Source organism: Galleria mellonella, unplaced genomic scaffold, assembly GCF_026898425.1.
Source record: "Galleria mellonella isolate WM207_F2 unplaced genomic scaffold, CSIRO_AGI_GalMel_v1 utg36, whole genome shotgun sequence".
In the NCBI taxonomy this organism is placed as follows: Eukaryota; Metazoa; Arthropoda; class Insecta; order Lepidoptera; family Pyralidae; genus Galleria; species Galleria mellonella.
Genome location: NW_026442086.1, coordinates 8,396,404 through 8,419,225, shown reverse-complemented (window position 1 = coordinate 8,419,225; position 22,822 = coordinate 8,396,404). Strand labels below are relative to the sequence as shown.

At 35.6% G+C, this 22,822-nt stretch overlaps 2 protein-coding genes across 3 annotated transcripts in view; both read right to left on the bottom strand.

Moving 5' to 3' along the window:
- Positions 1–9,755, bottom strand: part of LOC113513394 (uncharacterized) — a 40,682-nt gene extending 30,927 nt beyond the window's left edge. For both annotated transcript variants that reach the window (XM_052897490.1, XM_052897491.1), the window contains exon 1: positions 9,159–9,755. In XM_052897490.1, the coding sequence (XP_052753450.1) occupies positions 9,159–9,541 (383 nt within the window). In that variant the 5' untranslated portion in view covers positions 9,542–9,755. The remainder of the gene's footprint in view (positions 1–9,158) is intronic.
- A 3,432-nt stretch (positions 9,756–13,187) lies between these two features.
- LOC113513647 (protein-S-isoprenylcysteine O-methyltransferase) lies at positions 13,188–21,892 on the bottom strand. The gene is made up of 5 exons (XM_026897634.3): positions 21,516–21,892; positions 20,882–21,140; positions 19,807–19,916; positions 18,608–18,715; positions 13,188–16,811 (listed from the first exon to the last, which is right to left on the bottom strand). The coding sequence occupies exons 1-5, from the start codon at positions 21,705–21,707 to the stop codon at positions 16,593–16,595; spliced, it is 888 nt and encodes a 295-aa protein (XP_026753435.2). The 5' UTR covers positions 21,708–21,892; the 3' UTR covers positions 13,188–16,592.
- Between the last annotated feature and the right edge of the window lie 930 nt (positions 21,893–22,822).

The following is a 22,822-nucleotide window of genomic DNA, read 5'->3' as shown; positions in this document are numbered from 1 at the left end:
GGATAAACTCTGGTCAGATTGTCCAAATCGTGGACAAGTTGACTATGAATTAATTGAAATAAAGAATTTGTTTTTTATACAACTTAGAATGGCAAACAAGCTGACGGTCCACTTGATGGAAAGCGGTAACCGTCACCTATAGACATGAGCAGTATCATGGACATAACAGAGTATACTGTTTCGCCCATGATACCCTCCATGCGTTGCCATTCCCGAGGACTCAGGTGTTATTCCTCTGTACCCTGTAAATTCACTGTCATATCCCACCCTTCAATCCGAAACACAACAATGCAAATATTTTTGTTCAAGTAAGTTTAGATTTAAGCATTTTTTAATAGTCATTTATTTTGTCTTATTTTATTTTATCGTCCAAACACGATAGTTTTATAATCTAGGAGGTACAGAGGTCTTCTTTACAGAAAGCTATGCGTTACACGAGTATAATACACAGTTCCGCTTAGTTTGGCCCGGATTTCTTTACGAGATATTTAATGGAAATCAGTCATTATCGTTCAAAGTGTTAATGAGACCCAGATAAACTTATTTATACTTTCAAATGACTACGATCTGTTATTATTTACGTAATGAACGTGATTAACAAACACACGAAAACACGACGTTACATTTTAATTTATAATTTTTATTAGGTAACTGTTAGCTGTGTATTCCCGGCGTAGAATAGGCCACCCCTTCCTTTCCCGTGGGTGTCGTAAGAGGCGACTAAGGCAGGGTGAAGGTATGGGCAGCAGGGTCCCTCTTAAAAGATTTCCAAAGCTTAACTGCGGTTGCATATTTCATCTGTCAAGCGTGGCAACTATCGGCAAAACCACCACCAGAGGGAGACTTTGTACAAAAGTCGATTGCTTGGGTACCTCTGTCTCATTCGTGTTTCAACCGTGAAGCAGTTGTGTTTGCGTGGCTGTGTTTCGGTTTGAAGGGTGGGATATGGCGTGAATTTAGTGGGTACAGAGGAATAACACCTGAATCCTCAGGAATGGCAACGCATGGGGGTATCATGGGCGAAACAGTATACTCTGTTATGTCCATGGTACTGCTCATGTCTATAGGCGACAGTTACCACTTTCCATCAGGTGGGCCGTCAGCTTGTTTGCCATTCTAAGTTGTATAAAAAAAAATGTGGATTAAGTCAAGTACCAGAGCTAGACTTGCAAAGACGAGACATGGGGGCCTATCATGAAATATTTTCCGAAATTCCGGGGTCAAACGAAACAGAAATTTAATGTTAAAAATACATAATACATGCCGTTTAAAATTATTAAAAATGTTAAAATATCATTCCTCTGGACTATTAGAATAGGATTTATAATGAACAAGATGTTAAACTCCATTTACTGGGCCGATTTCGGTACGAACAAAAACACGAAATTGAGCCCAAAAATTCGGAATTTCATTTCATGGTAGACCACATGGTTACTAATACGTACATAATTATAATATACCGTAGGTACTCGATTGCTAATGCGCCGATTTATCTGACGTGGAGTCATTACCAGCCACTGATGGCTGTGGACATAATTTTTATAATAACTTCATTATGCAATGTAGACTATAGAATATGTAGTGAATAGATTTTTTTTTTTATTTGAGTTACACTAATCGTCGTGACATATAGTAAATACATGTAGTATTTGGGATGGAGAATAGAATAGAATAGAATTTAGCTAACTGTGTACGCTCAAGACAAAAAGCGTTGACCATAAAGTATTTTGTATTTATAATTATTAAGCATAGCAACAATTGAACTAGTTAAAAAGTATAATTTAAACTGCCATTTAGTCTCTGCTTCTATCCGTCCTATGGAATATCTATTACTTCTTAAAATTGTCTATAACAAAAAATACAGTCTATTTGGGCATGTGTGCGTTCGTTTGCCAATTGGATAGTTTCAAGTTTATTTCACTGGATTTGCAGTAAATAACGAATTGTTGTTGTTTTGGATATAATTTTTAATATTGCAACTAAACTATATAAATTTACAATAATTTGAATACATATGAAACGAAGAGGTGACGGTATATAATGCAATTCATTTGTTAACGAACGATGTGAATGTAGCTGTTGATTAGTGGGTCGTCGCAATTTGCCACACACTTCACGTTCCTTTCAGCAACCATAGATTATGCAGTAACACAGTCTACTAATTCATTCAATTTTAAACAGTCTATTGTTTTATTTAACTAACAGTGTATGTACAGCAGTACCTAAATATTACATTGTACTTAATATCAGTATCAACAGTTATACATGCAATAAATAACCTTAGTATACGTAATTAGCAATTAGTAAATAGGTAAATGGGAATATAGGAGAAGGACATAGGCTAATTTTTTTTCCGATCACGTTATCAATGAATCACGAACACAGCTAATATTTGCTAGGTAGGTGCATATTTACTCTATCAACCCAACTTGTGTCTGCCTATGGGTTTTGTAACCTATATTTTTTTGGGATTTCAAGAACCGTGAATCTGATTTTTTTATGTTACTATCACATAATACAGTATCATTGGGAGGAACGAGTGTGTTAGTAATGGGGTTTGACAGCCCCATTGTTGGCAATGTACTCTATTAGGTTGACCTCCACACGATTTCCCCTGGAAACCATCGTGGATAATTATTGATAAATTAATTTTTCATTCTCACCTATCATCCCTCACTGGTGCCCCGCCAGTGTATACCGATAGCACAGGCAGGGTTACCATTCCATTATCATCCCATAAATAAATGCAGTAACACCAGGGGGAATGGATTGTTAGTAATGTGGATTAACAGTTCCATTGCTAGCAACATGCCCTAACAGGTCGACCTCTACGTGGTGGAAACCATTATGCTGAATTCCAGGTATATTCATCATAATAGCCTAAAATGTAATTTAATGTAAATTGGCTTCTCTTGGCCGCGCTTAGCCTCTCATTTGGGCCGTTGTGCGTACGAGTCGTGGCTAGTACAACCAACCTAGCTCCGCTCAGAAGCACAGAAGCTTTCTGGTACCTTCACAGGCCTAACGGAGTGACCTTACCGTTCCGAGGAATTCTAATACAAGGCTGACATATTTTTCAAATATGAAAAATATGTCAGCCTTATATTGTATTTAATATTGTCCGTATTGTGTTTACAAGCAACGACAGGAAGGAAACCAGAAGGAGCCTAAAGAACAAGCTGGAAGAGATAAACTGTGTATAAGTTCCCGCGCACACAATTTTCCGTTGACAGAAATCTGTCTCATCTATATTTTCTACCTAAAGACGTCTTTTTTTTTTAATTAAAAGTACAGGGTATTGAATACTCTGAGGAATTATAATTAAGGTATTTATTACTCTGCCGACCTCTCCTTCAACTTACAATATTACTACCATCCTGTGTGCTGTGTTTTTGACGGTGGGCGCCTGGTGTTGGGACATATCCTGGCTTGCGGAATCATGATTAGCACCGATGCGTGGGTGCATGAATCCTCAATGGCCATCGGTAGTCACAAAAAATTAAATAGTTATGTTTCGCTTAGTGATTTTTTAAGAGTGATTAGATTAGAGATATTTTAAGAGGGACGGTGCTGCCCCATCACTAGAAGCTCCTGGGGGGAAAGGGATTGTTAGTAATGAGGTCTAATAGCCCCATTATTGGCAATATACCCTCACAGGTTGACCTCCACGCGGTTCCCCCTGGAAATCATCATATTTAATTCTTATCGAATTCATCATGGTGGGCCAACTGACCTGCATTCATTCTCACCTATCATCTTTCACTGGTGCCTCGTCGGTGTATACCAATAGCGCGGGTAGGGTTACCAATCCATTTTCACCCATTAAAAAAAACTGCAAGCTCCCTTAGTCGCCTTTTACGACATCCACGGGATAGGAAGAGGTGGCCATTCTATGCCGGGACCACACGGTCAAAGACTAAATAAGTAAATATAGTGTGCAAATAACCTTCTCTTATGGATATATGTATACATTATTACACGTATCACATCTCCATATTTAGAAATAACAGGATCTTCATCGTGCCTCCAATCAGACTGTTTATAATTACTCCTCTCCATCCAAAGGTTGCCTGGAAGAGATCGCTCTTAGCGATAAGGTCGCCCATTGTTTTCTCATTGTGATTATTTCTTGTATATGTTTATATCTAAGTAAAAAAGTAAATGAGAAGAGAACATTAATTAAAATAATAAAGAATAGAAGAGGCAAAATGCTGGGCCACCTTATACGACAAGACGATTTTTTTAAGAGCATAATAGAAGGAAAGATAGAGGGCAAAAGAGGTAGAGGAAGACCGAGGATTAACTACATGGGACAGACAAAGGAAACACTAGGCGTCATGTCGTATAGGGAGATAAAGGATATGGCCTGGGATAGAGCTGGCTGGAGGAAGATGCATGAATTAGTTGCACAAACAAGAGGAAACTCTTAAATGTAAATGAATGTTTATATCTATAATAAGTTTACTATTGTAATCTTTTGGAGGAAACAATAAAGAGTATCTATCTATCTATCTGTCTATAGAGCCCCAGAGCCGTGCAATAGTAAAACATTAAAGGGTAATGATTCATACACCTACAAGTGTTTTGGTAGTCATCAAGCGACCGTACAAGGGCAAGTTCAGCCCAGCCGAGAGTCGATTGCGACATACACACGGACAATGCGGAGCTGCGTATGAATGTCACATGTAATGGTAACTATATAATGGACGGCCGACGCGGCGACGGTTACGTGCACAGCACACATGCTCCTCATCCCACTAATCTACGCTTCGTGTGCTCTGACTGACTAGACAATCGACACACAGCCAAAACTAATAAGTTTAAAAGTAAAAAAAATAACATTTAATATTTTTATTTTATTATTTATTAATTAAATAGAGTACATTGGACCCCGCACTAGGCCAACCAGTATGTCGGAAGTCCATAAGGGATTTTTTTTTGATGGGTGAAAATGGTATGGTGACCCCGCCTGCGCTAACGGGATACGCTGGCGGAGCACCAGTGAAGGGTGATAGATGAGAATGAAAACAGGCCAGTTAGCCCATCATGATGAATTCATCAGGAATTAACCATGATAGTTTCCAGGGGGAACCGCGAGGAGATCGACCTGGTTGAGTATATTGCTAGCAATGGGATTCTCAGTCTCCATTACTAACAATCCCTTCCCCCCTCCATAAGAGATTACCAAGATCTAAGAACAAGAAATTACCTAGAAGGAATGATAACATCAAAACTTCGTAGCAGACTAGTGTATAGAAAATGTTACACGGCAGTATAACCCTACCAAATTCAGATACAACCCGCTTGCATACTGTCTACATAAACTGTGTCGAATATATAATCTAGTAATGTAAAATTTGTCATTGACAAATATTTGACATTTCAGACATTTTCAACATTGGACCTCGCACTAGGCGTCCGTTACAAATAAATCTATGATCAATTAAACTGAAATAAAAATTTATTTCTAATCAATTTAACTAGATATAAAAATGAAATTTGGATTTGTTAAAGCATATAATATTGAGTTAATAAATATATTTATTACACAAACGCGTTTAAATGTCTGAAATAATTTTAATGAAATGATAGCGATACTATGTGTCCAACTATTATCGTTATGTCACAATAACCACTTTTTAAAATGTTGTAGAAATGTGCACCCGTGCGAAGCCGGGACGGGCTCCTAGTAACACTATATTTAAAATACTGTTGTTGACACTGTGAAGTCTATTGCTGTAAAACCGTGATGTATATTGTATAAATATTTTGTAAATGACTGTTTATTACCATAAATAAATAAATAAAATCAATAAGAAACACTTCTAATATTCTAAATAAAGAGATATATAAAAATCATGCTTAAAATTTACAAATATATGAATACCAATACTAGTATTTACTAGATTAAAAATATTTCGATAAGACGGCCACATTAATCAATCAATGACAAAATTATTATGAAATCAATAGGGGAGCAAACGTTATCAGTTGCAAAAGTAATGTCATCTTAATTAGAACAGAACAGCTTAGAATACTGACGAAAAATATTGTCAAATTGTATACCATCTCGTTATATGGGTTAACAATACCGAAGAATGAATACACGAGGAAAATGGACCTGTGTGTTCGAGTATGAAATATCAATACAATACAATAATTGATGGACAGTCACAAGTATTACATGCATGTTCGTATGTAAATCAGTTTGTTTTAAACAAATGACGGATATACAAATATACAATACCAAAACTTAGATTATGTACATAGAGCATAGAGCCTCAGAAATGGGTCAACATTTTGTCAGCTAATTGTCAAATTAGTCGACTCGTTTTTTCTATCAGTATTCTACATACTTACGCATAAAATGCATCTTGACGTATTATTTAATAAATAAAATGAGTGTTTACGCATTAAAAAGATGCAGAATTTATAATACAAAATAAATATTAAAGTTATAAAAGGAATCATTGATAACTATTTATCACGCAAAATTGTATGAAAAAATTTACCCGTTTTTCTTTAAACATTTCTATGGGGACACTCTATCCATATAATTTAAAGTACCAAAACAAACTAGAGAGACATTGCTTTTTGAGCACTTCAGCTCCACTCGTATTTTTGATGAAACAGCTGTACTTACTTGGCTGTGTTTCGGTTTGAAATTTTGAAGGGTGTGTTCTAAAGATTAGCAACAGTTACCACTTTCCGTCAAGGGCAGACAACTTGTTTGCCATTCTAAATTGTACAAAGAAGCATTGTTGGTCAAAATTTCTTATTAAAACATAGAATCGAATCCGGGACGTTTAATATCTTTGCCGAGTTAGCAGCGACGACTGGACCACTTAGAACCGATCGATTTTAAAACCGCGCCTCCACGTAATAATACATAATGATCGGATACATTCGTCTCCTGGCAAATCACTGTGGATGACTCGTGTTACGAAGGTGAACTTGAATATTCGTGATATAGACTGGATACTATTATTACTTGTAAGTATATTCCGCTCTAACTAAAACCTAATACACTGTACTAACAACTACTAGCCTATATATATATAATTAGAGATAATTAATTAAAAAAATTTATATATATATAAAATATATATATATATATATATATATATATATATATATATATATTTAAAGATAAAAAATTTCTTTGAGATAACTGCCAGCTGGTAGGGTGCCTAGGATAGGTACTTGCTGCATTTCCACGCTGAGACTGGATATTATGTTTGTGTTACCAGCACATTAATGCACCGCCTGAAGGTATCCGAGAACTATTCAATATAGTAATTACTGTGGTGAATTGTTTATATTGCATGTTTAATTGATTAATGAAATATTTATTTTTTATAACACAGGGGGCAAACGAGCATGCGGCTCACCTGATGGTAAGTGACTACCGCCGCCTATGGTCACCCACAACACCAACGGCATTGCAGGTGTGCTGCCGGCCTTTTAAAAAGGAATATGCTCTTTTCTTAAAGGTTATGTTGTCGTATCGGTTCGGAAATACTGCTGCTGGAAGTTGATTCCAAAGAGTGCTTGTGCGTGGGAGAAAGTGCCTTGAAAAACGCACGGTGGAGGACCGCCACTATATTATTTATACATCTTTTATGTAAATGTGTATCTATATAATACAATTTTATTTTTTTAAACTGGTCACACAGGGTTACACGTTGGGTTCGTTGCACGCGTACGTGTAGCCTAACTTCAGGCTGCAGCTGAAAATCAGTGCTTTTAAGCAAAACTATCGCTGAGCTGTAGCCTATTTTCCTATTATATATGTTAGCCTAGTTTCCATGGGGGACCACGACCTGATAGTGTACAATGCTAGCAATGCGATTGGTAGTTCGCAATTACTAACAATGCCTTCCCCCTCGTTTGAAATTATTTGAAATAAAATTGTCTCACTGCTTCTAGGATACCTACGACCGGTGTTTCCCAATGTGAGTCCCACGCGTCAGGGGGGCAATTTGATAGTTAAGAGGGGGGATTAAAAAATTAACTCGAAGCGATTTTAACGCTCTTGCTCCGAGCCATTTAAATGCAATGCTACGAGTAGATATCGGTGACAAATTTAACAAAAAAAAGTAAATAAAAAAATGCTGTAAATATTTATTAGGTATAATTTCGTTTGACGTTATCAAAACATCAACTGGGCGATTAGAGTCGTCAAGTAAACTTTGTCGGAAAAAATTATGTATGGGGGCATAAACATTTTAAAAACGTTCAAGTGGGGCATGGCACAAAAAAGGTTGAGAAACACTGCCTACGACTATCGCGTGCACTCTGAGATGCAGTGTTTATTTTTCTTGTTTGTTCGGAGAACAGAGCGTGAATTTTTATAAGTAATTCGGTCATTCATAATCTTAGCATTAAAATATGGTCTTTAAAAAAATAATTAAGAAATTAAATTAATTCTCTGAATTAATTTTACGTTTCATTGTTTCTAATTATCATTTTCATATAAGTATGCATTTGGGTTATTGTGCGATTTATAGATCTCTAGCTTTTACATGTGACTTCGTTCACGTGACTGCGATTTGTTCACTGACCGGCATAAAAAGTAGTCTACAATCTTCTCCATACTATATAGTACGTGTATATCAAATTTCATAATAATTGGTTAAGCCGTTAAGGCGTTTTAAGGCAACAAACAGACAAACACTCAAACTCACTTGAATATTTATAATACTAGTAAGGATTTCGTGGACAAACCTAATTAAACCATAGTAGAGGAGAAGGAATTGTTAATAACGGGGATGAGTAGCTCTATTGCTAGCAATACAACCTGTCAGGGCGACCTCCTCGCGGTTCCCTCTTGAAATAATCGTGTTTAATTTCATGTGAATTCATGACGATGGGCTAATTGACCTACCTTACCATCCTCACCAATCATCCCTTACTAGTGCCCCGCCAGTGTATACAGTTAGCGCAGGTGGGGTTACTATTCCATTATCATTAATTTAAAAAAAATATAAAATATAATAAAGTACCTCCTTCTTGAAATAGGTTTATATTTTTGTAACGGTTGCAATTATATATATATATATATATATATATATATATATATATATATATATATATATATATATATATATATATAAAGAACGGTAAAATGAGACGATTGATTACATCAAGTGACTCACTATGTTTCGATGAGCTCGCAGTTGAGGAGCAGCTTGCCGGGGCCCAGTTCCACCACGGCGACCGTCTGGTCGTGGTAGTAGATCATCCGCAGGGTGTCGTTGCTGACGCGGCGGCCCGTGTACGGCTTCACGCCGGCCGCCTCCCGCCGCTCGGCGTCCTCGGAGCGCGCCCCCACGCTGCCGACCAGCCCCGCCAGCGACCACCCCGCCGGGAGACTGAACGAGAACGGCTTAGCACACGCCGACGGTGGCGAGGACACCGCGATGCAAAATATCACCATTAAGGATACCAAAGATTTGAGGAGACCGTCCGCCATGGGCGCACCGCGGGTCAGCGCCTCCCGGGCCGACCGCACCGCGCTAATCAACCGCCGGAATGACATTTTAATGTTTGTATGAGCCGCATTCGTCCATGTCGCGTGCGTGCGTACAGCGCGGTCGTCGCTCGAGGACTGGCGACGGCGAGCCCCGGAGCCGGAGGCCGTGCTTTCTTCGGCGTGACGTCAAGTTCGCGGTCACCGGCGGCGCTGGTTTCACCCGTGCTGCTCCATACTTCCGTCAGGACCGTGCGCCGCGCTGCCACTGCTAAATTGATAGGAATGGCGACTGTGGTTGGCCTTTTAGATATTGTTTAGTTCCGCCCGGCTGCGCGGTGGGCCGGTCTTATGTTTCTAGTAACACATACGGTATGATATCGAAAAAGGACGTGAACATTTTTTCCCGGAGAAATATAGGACGAAGAAGACGTGTTTTGATTAACATTTCATGAAAAATATTTGGTTTCCATTATAGGAACGCTAATGCTTTTGGTCACATTTGTATATTTACTACGACTACATGATGTTTCATGCCGAAGATTGCAACTAGCTGACATATAAGAACTGACCTACATAATACACCTAGTGGCAAGGCAAGAGGTCAGGGGTATCCACCGTAAACTTGAACGGAATATTAATAACACTTCTGGCTACTGAAAAATTTATTATCTAACTACCTACCTTTTACATGTTACAGCGAACGCGTGGATTTTAACAGAAGGAAAACTGATAAAATAGGTCACTTCTAGACTTAGAACTGTGAAAATTGCATCCATTCATTTAATAGTTTTTAAGTGACGCCGATGTTTCGGTATATATAAATTTTAAAATATTGTTTTGGCTTTTTTTTTTATACAACTTAGAATGGCAAACAAGCTGACGGCCCACCTGATGGAAAGTGGTAACCGTCGCCTATAGACATGAGCAGTACCGTGGACATAATAGAATATACTGTTTCGCCCATGATACCCCCCATGCGTTGCCATGGCTCCTATTACTCTTAAATAATCTCCATATATCAATTTTTCCTAAACAGCTCTAAACAAGTTTACGGTGGAAACCCCTAACTACAAAGCAAAAGGCTCTGCCAAAATAAAATTAACAATCTATTTTATTTTTTTCATTGGAAATCAATACTGTTCATATAACTTACTTTAATATGCTACAACTGGGGAAAGGGATTTTTAGTAATGGAGACTGAGAATCTCATTGCTAACAATATACCCAACCAGGTCGACCTCCTCGCGGTTCCCCCTGGAAACTATCATGGTAATTTCCGATGAATTTATCATGATAGGCTAACTGGCCTGTTTTCATTCTCATCTATCACCCTTCACTGGCGCTCCGCCAGCGTATCCCGTTAGCGCAGGCGGGGTTACCATACCGTTTTCACCCATCAAAAAAAAATATGCTACAACTTATTTTGAGCTCCACATTTGCTATAAGTTACCATGTTTTAGTGTAAAAGTAAATACTTTATTATTAAATAAAATATTTATTTTTTTAAAGGCTCTTTTATATACTACAATGAATAAAATATTAATAATATAATGAACTGTTAATTGGCAAATAAATACCAAATAATAGATATATAGAATTTCATGAATTATGTATAAAAATGTTGCATGCCAAACTGGTCGAATGTGTAAGCTACTTATCATTAATTCCATCACATTATGATGTATTTTTTTTAAACAACTTAGAATGGCAAACAAGCTGACGGCCCACCTGATGGAAAGTGATAACCGTCGCCTATAGACATGAGCAGTACCATGGACATAACAGAGTATACTGTTTCGCCCATGATACCCCCATGCGTTGCGATTCCTGAGGACTCAGGTATTATTCCTCTGTACCCAGTAAATTCACGCCATATCCCACACTTCAAACCGAAACACAGCCATGCAAACACAATTGCTTCACGGTTGAAACACGAATGGGACAGAGGTACCCAAGCAATCGACTTTTGTACAAAGTCTCCCTCAATGAAACGTTATTATCATTATAAAATGATTGGCTCACGTTAAAGTCACAATTCAATGGGTAGGATTAAATTTCTCTCATTGTGTATGAATTGTATGATTCAATTAAACACTCTTTGTGTGAGAGATAGTGAAAGTGGCGACTAGGTCATGCACGCCGAAATTCATATAGGTATTACGACAAAACAGGTTTTAATTTCATGTTAGACCAGATTGAATTAATCTGTAAATACAGACGGACGTAGATGCGACTTATTTATTTATTTATTTTATATCTACACTATTTTTACAGGTAAATAAATACTCCTAATGTAATAATTTAACATGTTATTCCTTGTCTTGAGGATTATGGTATTATGTCTCCTTACTTCGTGATTACACTGCTTCTCAAACCGAAACACAGCCTTGCGAGCACAGCTGAGAAACATGAGTGGGACAGAGGTACCCATGCAGAATGTTTGTATAAAGATTCATGCTGGTATATGAAATAGTATTAATATAGTTCTTAACTATTGACATATTTAAGATTATTTAGGGCCTGGTCTAGGGGACCTAGTCACTGAAAAACCAGTCCCAGATAACAGAAATATATCTAGTTTTTTTTTTTATTTTTTTATTTCATGTAACAGCATGAAGTTCTTCAAAAAATATTAAAAGCGTATTAAGGTTTCTTAAGGGTCGCGTGACGTCCCTAGTGTTACAGGCGTCCATAGGTTACAGTAACCCTCAGACGAGCCGTATGCTTGTTTGCCACTGTAGTATGTAGTATAAAAAACTTGCTGCTGCAAGTTTATTGATCCTTTATGCCATTCATTAATTCATGATATAGAAGTAAATAAACGTATATAAAATTTTAAAAATGCCATGAAAAGTGAATAAAAAATATTTTTGTAATAATATTAATAGGTATGTATCTACAAGAGCGCTGATGATTTCGAATGTATATATAGATTATCTACGATGACATGGCACGCCCTTTCAAAATTCAGAGAAATAACTAGTTCGAATTCCTACAGGAATAAATTGCTGAAACACTTTGTACAATAATCTAATAAAAAGTAACTCTAATTATAATATATATATATATATATATATATATATATATATATATATATATATATATATATATATATATATATATATATATTCATATTTGTTAATTTAATTCACTTATAATCGTATTTACTGATATCACTCACAACTCAGGTCACATGTATATTTCCATATCTAATAACGCAACTTTTAAAATATTTGTAATCTAGTATTATTTAATCCCTTAAAATTGTTTATTTCATTTCATACTGTATAATTATGTTAAAGCAAATGCTGTGAATGCTTTTACCAGAGGGAGACTTTGTACAAAAGTCAATTGCTTGGGTACCTCTGTCCCATTCGTGTTTCTACCGTGAAGCAGCTGTTTGCATGACTGTGTTTCGGTTTGAAGGGTGGGATATGGCGTGAATTTACAGGGTACAGAGGAATAACACCTAAGTCCGCAGGAACCATGCGTTGCCAACGCATGGGGGGTATCATGGGTAAAACAGTATACTCTGTTATGTCCATGGTACTGCTCATGTCTATAGGCGACGGTTACCACTTTCCATCAGGTGGGCCGTCAGCTTGTTTGCCATTCTAAGTTGTATAAAAAAAAAGTCACTTGTAATAATTTGACGCCAAAGTGCAAGGAAACCTACATATTCATGAGAAACTTGAAAAATAAAAAAAAAAAATAAAAAATTATATACCCAGTTTATTTTTCAAATATGTATGTACCAAGTTATAATACAGAAATATTAAGACAAGATACAATAAATTGGAATAAGTTTTAATTACGCTTATTTATTGTAACAGAGTACGGTGGCTGGACTCAGGTTCTATACAATTCTAAAACATCTTTAACCCTTCTTTGCATGATTTTTTTGTTTATTACTGAAATAAATCAAGGTGATATAATTCATGTTCAAAATTAAAGGAAAAATGATTAAAAAAAATAAATATGACAGCTATGTTTTTTTTTTCTGCAATGAACATTAAAAAGGTATCCAGACACGATCAAATTAAAGTGAACTTGTTCTTTTAAATAATTTTTGGACATTCAATGTTATGATGGAAATTTCCACCATTATGCAAAGAAGGGCAAATTGTGTAATACTATGTATACTTCAATATGGATATATTTATTACCTCTGTTTATTACAATATAAATATATTATATTTAAACGCAATGAATCAGTTCATTCACAACCTTTGTACAATACACGTAAGCCTATACACAGTTGTACAGTATGATACATTAAACTATACAATAGTAAGAAATCGAATATAAAACTAAACAATATTTAATTAATTACAATTAATATTTCTTCGTATTTACAAAACTGTTATGAAAAATTTAAGAAGAATAATATAGAAATTACAATATATACATTTTATATTAGTATTTGAACAAAATGCTTCATTCGTATCATAGCTACAGGCATGGGTAACATGGATATTGATCGGATACCTATATATTGAGTTATTCTGGGTTCTTCTGCACATTGATGGTGGAAAAAAGGTCATCAACCATTTCGATATCGCCGATATCGGTCGGATATCTATATTTGAATGTGTTAAAAGTCTGTTATCAAATATAATTTTTTGGATAAGAGACTTTGAACATTTTTCTTTTTGATGGGTGAAAATGGTATGGTAACTCCGCCTGCGCTAACGGGATACGCTGGCGGAGCACCAGTGAAGGGTGATAGATGAGAATGAAAACAGGCCATTTAGTCTATCATGATTAAATCATCAGGAATTAACCATGATAGTTTCCAGGGGGAAATACAATTAATATATATATATATATATATATATATATATATATATATATATATATATATATATATATATATATATATATATATTGTAACTAAAACATATTTATTGCTATTACTCATCCCAATCAATATTGGCGTCATTTCTCTAAATATATCTCCCAACTATATTGCTATATATTATATTACCCACCCCTACATAGCTAAAGGTAAGTAAACAAGTCAAACGCACATTATCTCAGAATATCGAACAAACCAGAAGCATACAATGTGTTCGGTTCTGAAGAGCCATCTCCCATCATAACCTAAACAGGGGTCATTTACATACAAAACATGTTTGTAATACATACTCTAAGAGTGACAGTATTTGATTAATCCAGTACAAAAAAAAAAAAACAGTTTTAAAAATCTTGAATCCGCCACTAAAATTAGAATATTGCTCTCACTTTGCGATCACTTGTGAAAAATTATGATATATTTTTTCTTTGTTTTGCTAGTGTCAATTTTATTAGTGTGAAATCGATGTCTTTAGAAAATGCATGAATCTGTAATTGACGTAAATGTAAGATGCAAGCTTTGTGTATTAAATAAATATCTGCGTTTACACTGTTGATGTACCTTTTAAAATTAATAAATGTAATTATAAATTTTGCACATTTTTGTCTATCTTCTTGTGTAGGTGCGTAGCTGATAACGCGCCATCGGTGTGACGGGGATCTTCTTCCCTACCGGCGGGAACAAAGATCACAACCCATTACATGGGGGGGAGGGTAAAAAATCGACAAAAATTGCGTTACATAATATTTGAACGTTCCCCTTCTACTCCAAAATACATTAAAATAAGTCGAAGACGCCTTTTAATACAATGTAAAAACAGTAAGTACTTGTATATTTAGACCTTTCAGTTTGTTCCCTATTCTAGGATTACACTGAAATATAAATCTTAGTATTTAAACTGAGCTGAAATACTCGTGCCACACAGAGCACTAACAATACGACAAATATAAAAAAAACAAGAGTTATTCTAGCGTTTTCTATTGACTAGGTTAAGGGTAAGAAAATTTAGACAATATGTATTTAATATTAGTCTATTCTATTGATATTTTTTTGCTAAGAATCACAATAATTTCATCCCCTAACAAATTATATAGTTCTATATATGAGTTAGCAAACAATTCAAGCGTAACAATTGATTTTGAACTATTATCTAATTTATTTCTTGTTAATTTTTACATTAGCTTGTATTTTTTTTATAAAATGACAATATTAACAAATTGACAGAACTTTAAGAGATAAATAAAATGTCGCTCTTTCTCTTACACATGTAGAAAATAAAGCACTTAAAGTAAAGGCATTTCATTTGGCTGGGGCGTTATCTTTTGTAGAGATAGTAACGTCCCACTTTTTTACAGGCAGAGTTCACTCTCATACACTAATTAGTGTAACAGATCAATTAGAATTTGAACACAGCATTGTAACACACCCCGTTTATTTCCCGTGGGTGTCGTAAGTGACTGAGGGAACTTAAGACGAGGGATGGGCAGCAACGTCCCTCTTAAAACATCACCAAAGTCTACCTGCGGTTGCTAACCTGCTTGCCAAGTTGCAAACCACTTGCGCAAGCTAAGAATGTTGTGGCCAGGATTATCGAGGTTGTTAGGGCAAATTGGGATCGGGTCTTTCTAAAAAGAGGTCAAATTAGGATTGACAACCATAGAGTCGGTGTGAATGGCGGTGTAAAGAGGCCAAAAACGAAATATATAAAAAAATGTTACAATTGTAACTGTTCAACGTAGGAAAAATGTCATGGAAACCAAGTTGAAGGAAGAGAAGATTGAAGAATACTTGAGATCAGATAAATTGTAAATTTTTATTTACAAACTATGTTATATCGTCATAGTCGTAGAATACTGACGGATCTGACAAAGATTACATATAAAGATTCGTCAGTATTCTACGACTATGACGGTATATCCTTCAACTTTTCGAGTTTTTTTTTTATTATAACAAGACGTGTGACTACTCCATCCTGAACGTACACAGAGACGATATAGTCCACGAATACGACCAGCCGAAATGAGAATAACTTACTCTCAATGGTTGACCGCACTATGGTAACTCACTAAGTGCTTTTTCACGCTTCATCTGAAGGATCCAAGGTTATAAGATGAAGAACAAGCTTCACGGGAAAGGCCATTCCAGATAGTTACGTTACGGTTTACGCACGAGTTGCTAAACTTATTTATACACGAGCGCGGACCGTTTACCATGTATTGTTGGAGTCACTAGGCCTATCCTCGTGGTAACATATAGTACCTTTCAGTAACTCCAGTGGTCATCTTTCACTCGCTGGCTGGTGTTCTCCGGCACGTACCCTGGTATCAGCGGTAGACCAGTGCCGACCTTCTTCTGGTACTCCGCGTACTGCGGCCCGAAAAATGCCAGTAACGTCAACTCCTCTGCGTAGACACGCTCTCGAAAGAATGTCCAGGAGGCGAGCGTGTAGACGATAATACAGATCGGATTCAGTAGAATGATCTGTAATCAATAAATAGTAATTTAAAGAATACATTAATCTTACATTATCATTAGGGCCAAATTAAAAGTACCCGTAACCGGCGAGCGTGTATGAAAAGATTGATGAATGTGGAAGAAGCGAAAGAGGTTTGTTAGAATCGAAGCATTTGGCGTTACATTGTTTCTGCCTACCCTAATGGGAGACAGGCGTGACAGATATGTATGTATTAATCTCTATATAGTGAGTATGTATGTATTTATTTATTTATTTATTTATTTAGGCACAGCAACAGTAATACAATTCACATTACATTGACTATAACAAGCTTTATAACTAAGTAATTGTTTTAAAATTGTACACCGTTAAATACTACGCACATCGTTTTTTCTTTATTTTTTTGATGGGTGATAATGGTATGGTAACCCCGCCTGCGCTAACGGGATACGCTGGCGGAGCACCAGTGAAGGGTGATAGATGAGAATGAAAACAGGCCAGTTAGCCCATCATGATGAATTCATCAGGAATTAACCATGATAGTTTCCAGGGAGAACCGCGAGAAGGTCGACCTGGTTGGGTATATTGCTAGCAATAGGATTCTCAGTCTCCATTACTAACAATCCCTTTCCCCCCTACGCACAGCGATAGCTTATACTAGTTTCAATATTATATACAACAACTATAGAAAATGGGAACAATTATATATTAAATTCAGACACTTCTTTTGCCATTTTAAGAAAGGAATTTAAACTATAAGCAAAAATATCCAATTCATTACAATTATTGTTATGTATATGTGTATACTTATCTGTCGCTATGGTTAAATAAGTTGAGTAAATTTTAAGGACTAATATTGTGTGATAAGAAAAAAGGGAAATCAATAAAAAAAAAATGTACATATTATGAATATGATATTGTTTTTAAAATCACTGTTGCAGTTTTAATACTGGCTGTTTTTTAGAAAATGTATCGTTTTTTAAATTTGTTTGGTGACAGTCTCTTATAAAACTTGTACGTCCTCCCATTCGTGTTTCAACCATGAAGCAGTTGTGTTTGCATGGCTGTGTTTCGGTTTGAAGGGTGGGATATGGCGTGAATTTACTGGGTACAGAGGAATAACACCTGAGTCCTCAGGAATGGCAACGCATGGGAAATATCATGGACGAAACAGTATACTCTGTTATGTCCATGCTACTGCTCATGTCTATAGGCGACGGTTACCACTTTCCATCAGGTGGGCCGTCAGCTTGTTTGCCATTCTAAGTAGTATAAAAAAAAAATGTTTTTTCATTAAATTCAAAATATATTATATTACAATCACATTACTACTGCACTCTACTATTTACATCATGTCTGTAGGCGACAGTTACCACTTTCCATCAAGTAAGCTGTCAGTTTGTTTCCCGTTCTAAATTTACTAGTGGGAGCTTTGTACAAAAGTCGATTGCTTGGTTACCTCTGTCCCATTCGTGTTTCAACCGTAAAGCAGCTGTATTTACATGGCTGTGTTTCGATTTGAAGTGTGGGATATGGCGTGCATTTACAGGGTACAGAGGAATAACACCTGAGTCCTCAGGAATGGCAACGCATGGGGGGTATCATGGGGGAAACAGTATACTCTGTTATATCCATGGTACTGCTCATGTTTTTAGGCGACGGTTGCCACTTTCCATCAGGTGGGCCGTCAGTATGTTTGCCATTCTAAGTTGTATAAAAAAAATTGCATAAAAAAATAATCTATGACTATTTTTAATTTTTTTTTAAACTGAAATAAAAAGAAAACATAAAAATATATCTGGAAACAAATATAATGGCATACCTGGGTGCCAATAGACCAGTAGAACCATCCCACATAGCTAGGGTGCCGACAGAGGGCGTACACGCCGTGGGTAACCAGCTGATGGTCAGGCCGCTTGACATACTGCACCTGTCATATATTGCATTGCATATTAACATATAGCTAGAAAAGAAACATGTACAGTTTGCTAAGAACCACCATCTGAATAAGATCCTACAATGAACATAGCCCCCTCTCCACCCCTCATAGACTGCCACAAGGAACGATCATAAGCCACCCGCATCCACTGGCTCCTGCAATGTATTTTAGGTCGTCACTCTATCTAGTGGGGGATCGTCCTACATTACGTTTGCCTGTACAGGGTCGTCACTCTAGATAGAATCTAGACATCTAGATAGAAAAAACCTCAAAATAATGATAGGGACAATAACGGGTCATTGTCCATTAAACAAACATTTATACACAATAGGAGCCACAGACAGCCCTCTATGTCGAGGCTGTATATTAAAAATGAATGTTTACGCTGAAGAAACGGCTGCTCACGTAATCCTGGAATGTGAGGCTGTGGCCCATCAACGTTTAGAAATCCTCGGAACGGTGAGGTCGCTCCGTGAAGCCTGTGAAGAACCCAGGAAGCTTCTGCGCTTCTGGGCGGAGCTAGGTTGGCTGTACTAGCCACGACTCACACGCACAACGGCCCAAATGAGAGGCTAAGTGCGGAAAACAGAGTCTTTCTTACATTACATTACATTACAGGGTCGTCACTCTAGACCCTTTCTTCCCCATTGGTCTGAAACCTGTAGGTATAGAAGATTTTTAGCAGATGTCCATATACTGGATATCTCCAACATCTATTTTCATATGGACCATATGTTAGTTTACCATCCTGTTAGTTACATACATACATACATATCTGTCACGCCTGTCTTCCATTAGGGTAGGCAGAAACAATGGAACGCCAAATGCTTCGATTCAAAACAAACCTCTGTTAGTTGTATATTAAAAATGAATGTTTACTAACATTATAAATAAATGTGAAAGTAAGTTTGTTTGTTACTCTATAGCACCTAATCACTATGAAATTTGATAATACATATACTATGTAAATGAAATAGAGAAGCATATACCGTGGTCAGTAAACATATCTCGGCAATGTGGACAATTTTGCGTGTAATAGCTAGTACTAGTATAAACCTAATGATTATTGTATTTGTACTCACAGTGTGGTTAAAATTGGTCTTAGCAGTAAACATGGCAGACTTCCTGAGCAGCTCGCCACCGACACACATCAGCACACCAACACTGGACAGCCAGAAATAAGTTTTCATTTCTGTAAATGCAAATATCATTGGTCACTATCAAACTGTTTTATATATAAAAAACTTTGACAATTTTTAGCTTAGTAAACAGTCACTTGACACCAAACACCAAAATTTGTATCAATTTCTATTTAGCTGCTAGAATGTATAAATTCTAATTCAGCTGCTGAAAACTATATTGGTAACATGGAATACTGATTCATACCATACATATACATATATATATATATATATATATATATATATATATATATATATATATATATATATATATAAAGAAAATAAAATTGGTATAATTGCAGAATAATTGAGGAAATGTTGTTAATACAAGTTACAATATATTTCAAATGATTAACAATTAAAAAAATATATATAAGTCAAATTAGTTGATACAAAGAGAAATAGGAATGTTGAGATGGCCCAATATTGATAGATATATAATTTATTTGCATTATTTACAGCACAGAAATAATAACAGACATACAAAGTAAAAAGAGATAAAAGAATGCATGTACAAAAAGGAAAACAAAATATAGAAAAAAAAAGTAATATTTTCTTTCATATGTGTGCCATAGTGTCATTATGTGCAGTGTTAAATTAGCAATTAATAAATTTCTTATTTGACAAACTACTTTCTCACTTTAGAATATAAATACAGTGAACACTCTCTATAAGCAACATTCTTTATATTTTATTTATGCTACTCAGCTTAATTAGTAGAAGAAATAAGCAAAAATATTTTCCAGATGGAAATTTTTTGGAAAATATTTTTACTTATTTATTTTTATATGTAGATAAAGATATAAACTTTATATGTGTTCTTTATATCTGTATTTTTATACTCTTTTTTTCCCTATAACTTTTTCCAATAAGATTTTTTTTTATTGAAATTAGTTCAAATGAGTTGCTTATATAGAACATTCACTGTATTACTCCATATGTTACATTGACATAAGTACCTATAAATACAACTGACCTGGATAAAAGTAGAACTCTACAGCCCACTCCATCCAACTGGAAACCGCAGCCACTCCATACTGAACACTGTGGTTTAGTATGAAGGAGTCTATGGACAGAGTTTGGGGGTTTGTGAGCGCCACCGCCACAAACTCTGAGAAGTGGAAGGTGGACAGCACCATGGTGTAGAGGCCAAACACTCGCCAGCCATCTTCAAACATTGCCAGGTAGAGACCAATGGCAAATGAACAGCCGAGGAAAGCTGATCTTACTAATACCTAAAATATAAATATAACTAATATAATAACATGAATAAGCTTAAAAAGGAGTTTGTTTTTTACCTCTCAGTGCCTTAAGGCTATAAATATTATATAAAAGAGTACCAATTATTATAAAATTTTGTATTTACATACTAACTACATAGGATGGTGAATGGATGTTGTAAGAGATGATTAATTAACAGGGCACAATAAATCCACAAAATACAAATACATTTTAAAATAAAACTCTCTAAACTCCAGTTCTCAGGGGAGGATTTATGATTAGCAATAGAATGTTAATGGCCTGTAATTATCAAATATATATGTTTATTGAAATAATAGTGTATAAAATAAACTAGAATTGATAATTTGTAACAAAGTTATAAAACCAACCTCATATGTAAATCCTTTGTAACAATATCTCAAAATGAAGTTAAATAGACAGAAATACAGTGCGGGACCCCAGTACGTGAGGGCCCATAGCTCCGACGTGAATCCGAGTACACTTCCAGAGAAAAATGATACAGTAAATAATGATGCAGAAGAGAAAAAGCATAACAATGCTTGCCGCCCGGCTGAAGACATGTTTTTTTAATTTTAACAAATTACGGTTATATACGAGTCATTTCGTTCATTAATCAAATGAATTTCGTCTTACGGTAAATATTAAAGGTTTTTGGTTCAATAAAATTATAAAAACAAGGGCACAAAAACAGGAAAAAGGGCGAAATAAAATTTTGACAACTATCAATCCTTATTGTATTGGAGTTAACACTGGCACTGCTCTTATTCAAATGTAAATGAATTTATGAAACCATCTAGACGATCAACACAATAAAATAATAAGATTAGAATGTATGTATTGAATTTGTATTACTTTGTGTAAGAGGTCCTTGTCTAACGATAACAATACTCTTCTTTCTACGCATTACCTAACAACTTGTATGTTAAAGTTCTGTTGAAACAATTAATTTTACTTCAAATTTATTAATATTTTATTTTAAATCTACGTTACATTCTCCTTCATTTTGATTTCTTAAAGATGTTCAACAGTGGATAGTTAACGACTTATATAATGATGAATTATTTATAATATGTCTGCTCAAAATATATCAGACATAAAATGTATAAAATCAAATTCAGTGAAAGGTTGCATAATAAATATACAAACTTAGTTTTATGTGAAGTGACGCGGAACTAAAATTATGACAAAACCAATCTTATAGATGCAGGATAGTACCTGAACAAGAGATAAGTTTAGATAAATAACGTCTTATAATCGATCCCAATGATGACAGAAGTAAAGATTTTAAGATGAAAGGCAATTTGTTAACAAATATTTTGGAATAGAATTTAGTTAAGAATTTTAAATTCATTATTTCAATTTATAAATATTCAAATATATATAATATTTGAATACATAAGAAGTTCTTAATCTATGGCAATGATTGACAGCTTAATAGGACTGATGTTAGGACTGACTGCCAGAAAAGTGAGATCATTCCAGACAAATTATCTTTTTGAAGACTAGGCAGCATGGTCTCCGACCTTAGCCTGTTCCAAACGGAACAAACGTACTAAAAAAAAAAAAAATGACTGCCAGAAAAGTGAGATCATAGAAACGTCATTCCCATCAATTTAAATTCATGTTATATTACTACAACATTCAAGGAGCTATAAGAATACTTTTATTGAATTGC

Excerpts from the sequence above, each read along its gene's own strand:
- LOC113513647 (XM_026897634.3), bottom strand. The coding sequence starts at position 21,707 with ATGTCTTCAGCCGGGCGGCAAGCATTGTTATGCTTTTTCTCTTCTGCA. Across the intron at positions 21,141-21,515 it reads ACAAAGGATTTACATATGAG|GTATTAGTAAGATCAGCTTT; the intron begins GTTGGTTTTATA and ends TTTATATTTTAG. Across the intron at positions 18,716-19,806 it reads AGACCAATTTTAACCACACT|GTGCAGTATGTCAAGCGGCC; the intron begins GTGAGTACAAAT and ends AATATATGACAG.